The 4,006-nt window shown below is 36.9% G+C and overlaps 1 protein-coding gene across 1 annotated transcript in view; it reads left to right on the top strand.

The window, feature by feature from the left end:
• LOC103605705 (putative coiled-coil domain-containing protein 144C) overlaps positions 1-4,006 on the top strand; it is a 49,394-nt gene that overhangs the window by 8,868 nt on the left and 36,520 nt on the right. Inside the window, 2 exon segments of the mRNA XM_008590333.1 lie at positions 1,769-1,875; positions 3,237-3,374. Of these exon segments, the coding sequence (XP_008588555.1) occupies positions 1,769-1,875; positions 3,237-3,374 (245 nt within the window).

The following is a 4,006-nucleotide window of genomic DNA, read 5'->3' as shown; positions in this document are numbered from 1 at the left end:
CGAGGTGCGGGCGCGACACCGAGGGTTGCGATCCCGTTGCCGGTCCCGGTCCGGTACGGCCGCAACACTGAGGGTTGCGATCCGTTGCTGGACACGAAAAAAGACAAAAAGGAAAAAAAAAAAAAAAGAAAGAATCATATTTCATGGGAATGTGTATAAGCCTTATTAGGTTAATCCTGTGTGTTAGTTCATTTCTGTTGATTATAACAGAGTACCTGAAACTGAGTAATTTGTAAAGAAATAGAATTTATTGCTTACAATTTCAGAGGCTGGGAAGTTCACAGACAAGTGAGTACATCTAGTGAAAGCCTCGTTGGTGGTGGCTCTGCAGTGATGCAGTTTATCACCTGGCAAATGGCTGAGCAAGGGAGAGCTAAGCTTCTCACCGGCTCTGCTTGTGAGCCAGTAAACCATGCCCATTACTCCATGAATGAATCAATCCATTCACAAAGTTACAGTCCTTGCAATGTATTCACCTTTTAAAGGTGTCCTGCCTTTCATTTATCATAATAGGATTTCCACCCTTTCAACACTGTCATCGTGGGGATTAAGTTTCTAATACATGAAACTTTTGGGGACACATGCAACCCCTATCATTCATGCATATTGCAGACAATCTTATGTCATTCTCTTCAGCATTGTCCCTTAAAAATGCAAATGATTTAGTGGCTTTTGTTATGCTAAAAGTAATGCATATGTATCAGTATTAAAAATTTTTATTGACAATTCTTGTATTTTTATTTCTGATTTATATTTTGCCTAACAAAAATAATTTTAAGGAGCAATTAAAATGAAAACCTGAATAAAAATGGATTTAAAAAGTAGATATGCATTAGGTCCCGGGATTATGATTATTATTGTTGAAAATAAAATTATGTGCTTAGCTTTCTAACAACTAGGGTAAAAATCTATCATCTTGTTGTATGAGAAAACTCATGGACCACTTCACAATAAGTAACGAAAGGTCATTTGAAGCCTATTTAAAATTCAGAGGCCATTTCCTGATGGACCCATTTGGATCAGGAGTGCCTGACATTGGCACGTGGGATCTTGACACCACTGGTAGAAGAGAATCAAGCAAGTTTGTATAACCTAGAAGGAACCTCCATCTGTACTGGAAAGCTCTCAAAACTATATCCCTAAAACTCTAATTCCTCAAATGTTAATGTCAGCTAGGGGTTAAGCTAATTCAAGAGATTTCTTTAATACTGGACATATAATGCACATTTTTATAATACTTTTCCAATGTAGGTGAAGATGGGATCTTTCTGTTGGGGGCACAGTACTTAACTTATAGTAAAGTAAATACGCTTTAGAATTTAGTTAAAGAAACACTGCTCTAAAGATGCTAATTTAGGTCACTGATTCCGTAAAAATACTTAAAGCATTTACTACTGTGTCTTAGAGTTGGGGCTATAGAGAGTAAAGATACTGCCCCTGCTCTCAAGCAGCTCTTGGTTTAGGTAGGAAACAGTGAAATAACTATAACATACCATGGTAAAAGTTACGGTAGAAGGAAAGCTCCTTGGACCCAGTAAACGTTTGAAGTGAGTGTTGGAGATGACCGGGGTTACTGTGGTCGGGCAGAGGAGGGGCATTTCAGAGGTGAGGAGTGAAGTGTGTGAAAGCACACAGGGGTGAGATGGAATGTCCTATCATGTACTTTCTACATTATATGCTTAAGTTCATAGGACCTTTCATGAGGTTTTCAATTTAGTTGAGAAATAGGTAATTTGATAAATCGTAAATTGTTTTTGCTGTTTTACAGAGCTCGCTCACTCCGCTTTTACTTGCTATACTAAAAAACAGACAACCAATGGTGGAATTTTTAGTACAGAACGGAGCAAATATACACGCAACTGACAACATGAGGAGGTACAGTAGTACATGGTTTTCTTTTAAACTTTAGTGTTGTTCTAGAGTGTTCTAACAGTTACTGAAGCTAGCTACATTAAATTAGGAAGAAGACCACCATATAATTGTTGGGTTGTAGTGAAAAAGATCAACACAAATCATCAGTTAGGTAGAAAAACAATTATGTGGACCAGGCAACATGAAGAACAGTACATAGTAGGGTCATATTCCTGTGCAATACTGACTGGTGTTTGCTACGTGTAAATGATGTTTTTTTTTTTTTTTGTTCTATGATCTTATCTTAGCTAAAGGGGTTTCATATTAGTTTTATTAGCTTTATAAAGTATGGACTTTAACTTTTGAATTAACTTGATGACTCACTGTTGTACTTCTTAACCATTTTATAGTGTTTTTAAAGACTGGTTCTTATATTCTTTCCTCTTAAAATGCTTATTAAACATACATAGGAATTGAAAATCATTTTCTCTTTTGCATGACTCTGCTTTAAATTGCTTTCTTTGAAGAATGTTGACATGAGATTATCCTTAAGTCACTATTAATTGCTATTACCAGCTATTGTAGTTTCATAAGGGTTTATTTTTTCTTTTCATTTCTAGTGTATTTTAATGTTTTTATTTTTAATTGATATGGCAGAGGGAAGAAAGACAGTGTTAGTTGGATAAAGTTTTACTTTAGTGAAGACAAGTCATAGGTGGGTAATAAAGAGAAAAGAGGTAGGCTTTAGATTCACATAAGACTGGGTTTAATTCCTAGCTTCCCTACTTGCTAGGCTGTGACCTTGGGAACATTACTTACCAACAAATATGTTCCCCAATATGAAGGAGAGAATAAATGATATCCTTCAAGGGTGGGTATGTGTCATATATAAAATTATATATATAGCATTCAATTCAGTGCCTAGGACCTGCTCATCAGCTTCATTAAATGAAACTGCTATGACTATTATTACTGTTATTATTAATCTTATTGTGTTAAGCCTTTAAATAGTTCTTACCTATCTGACCCCTAGGTGACAGTGAATTACAATATATTATATCAAAGTAGGGAAGAAATGGAGACTTCTTTACTTTGTTCAGATAACTGACCTTGGCATAGTTTGTTGTCCATCAAAGGACTTTAAATTAATACCTTCTACTATGCAATACGTCAGTGGGACATACAGGCTTCCTTTTTGTCCCTTCCTTTTAGCCTTGGATGTGATTTACAGAGATTAGTACCCACATGATTATGTCTGTTAGTACCTGTAAATGGTCAAGTCTGTACAGACCAGGATGGCATTAAATTAGCAGTGTATGTCAAAGTAGCTTTCAAATAACTTTATTAAAGTTCCTATGGGTGAAGTTATCTCTCTGTTATTTTAGAACAGCCCTCATGTTTGCGGTAACTCACAAATCAACAAAAATAGTCAGGCTTCTTCTTGAGCGAGGCATTAATGCCTTTTCTGAAGATATCTATGGACGGACTGCAGACGTATATGCTGCTGCTAGTGGTCATTTCACGTAAGCGTTTCAGTTAAAATGCTCGTTAACATTAAATTGAGGTTTAGAGTAATTATAACTATTGCATCTTATATATCAGGTGAGATTTCATAGATTGGTTCTGCTAGTTTGGAAATGGTAATGAATTAGCCCACTTCATCAACCAGAAATCAAGCAAAAGGCTAGGCTAGTTAGAAGTAGCAGTGGATGCAGGATTCTTTTTCTCAGGACTTTAAGAATTTTTACCTTCATGGATTCCAATGTTATGTATTTTATTCCATGTATAACCCCTATGCGTGTGGAACAAACAGTGTCACATCTTTGATTTTTCTAATTAGTTATTTGGGTCTTGAAATGCCCAATTTAGCAGAACATCTTGTACTTTTCACTGGGAGCTATCCCCTACGCCACCCCGCTCCTTTAAGTTTCTAAGAACCTGAGCAGTTCTCTAAGTCCAAGGAAAACAATCCACTTTCGCAAGTCCGACAGAGAGGGAAAAGAGGACATTCCAATCGTTGTGTTGCTCTGTTGATTCTGTTGCTGCAGTGTTGCTGTCGTAACTAGTCCTGCAGTTCTGTAACGATTGACCTTTGCCACCACGATGCCCTCACTGACGCAGATCCCTCAGTCATTGTGGCAGTCCATACTTAGAC

Source organism: Galeopterus variegatus, unplaced genomic scaffold, assembly GCF_000696425.1.
Source record: "Galeopterus variegatus unplaced genomic scaffold, G_variegatus-3.0.2 Scaffold6001, whole genome shotgun sequence".
NCBI lineage: Eukaryota > Metazoa > Chordata > Mammalia > Dermoptera > Cynocephalidae > Galeopterus > Galeopterus variegatus.
The sequence above is the reverse complement of the archived record's forward strand: the minus strand, read 5'-3'. Positions and strand labels throughout refer to the sequence as shown.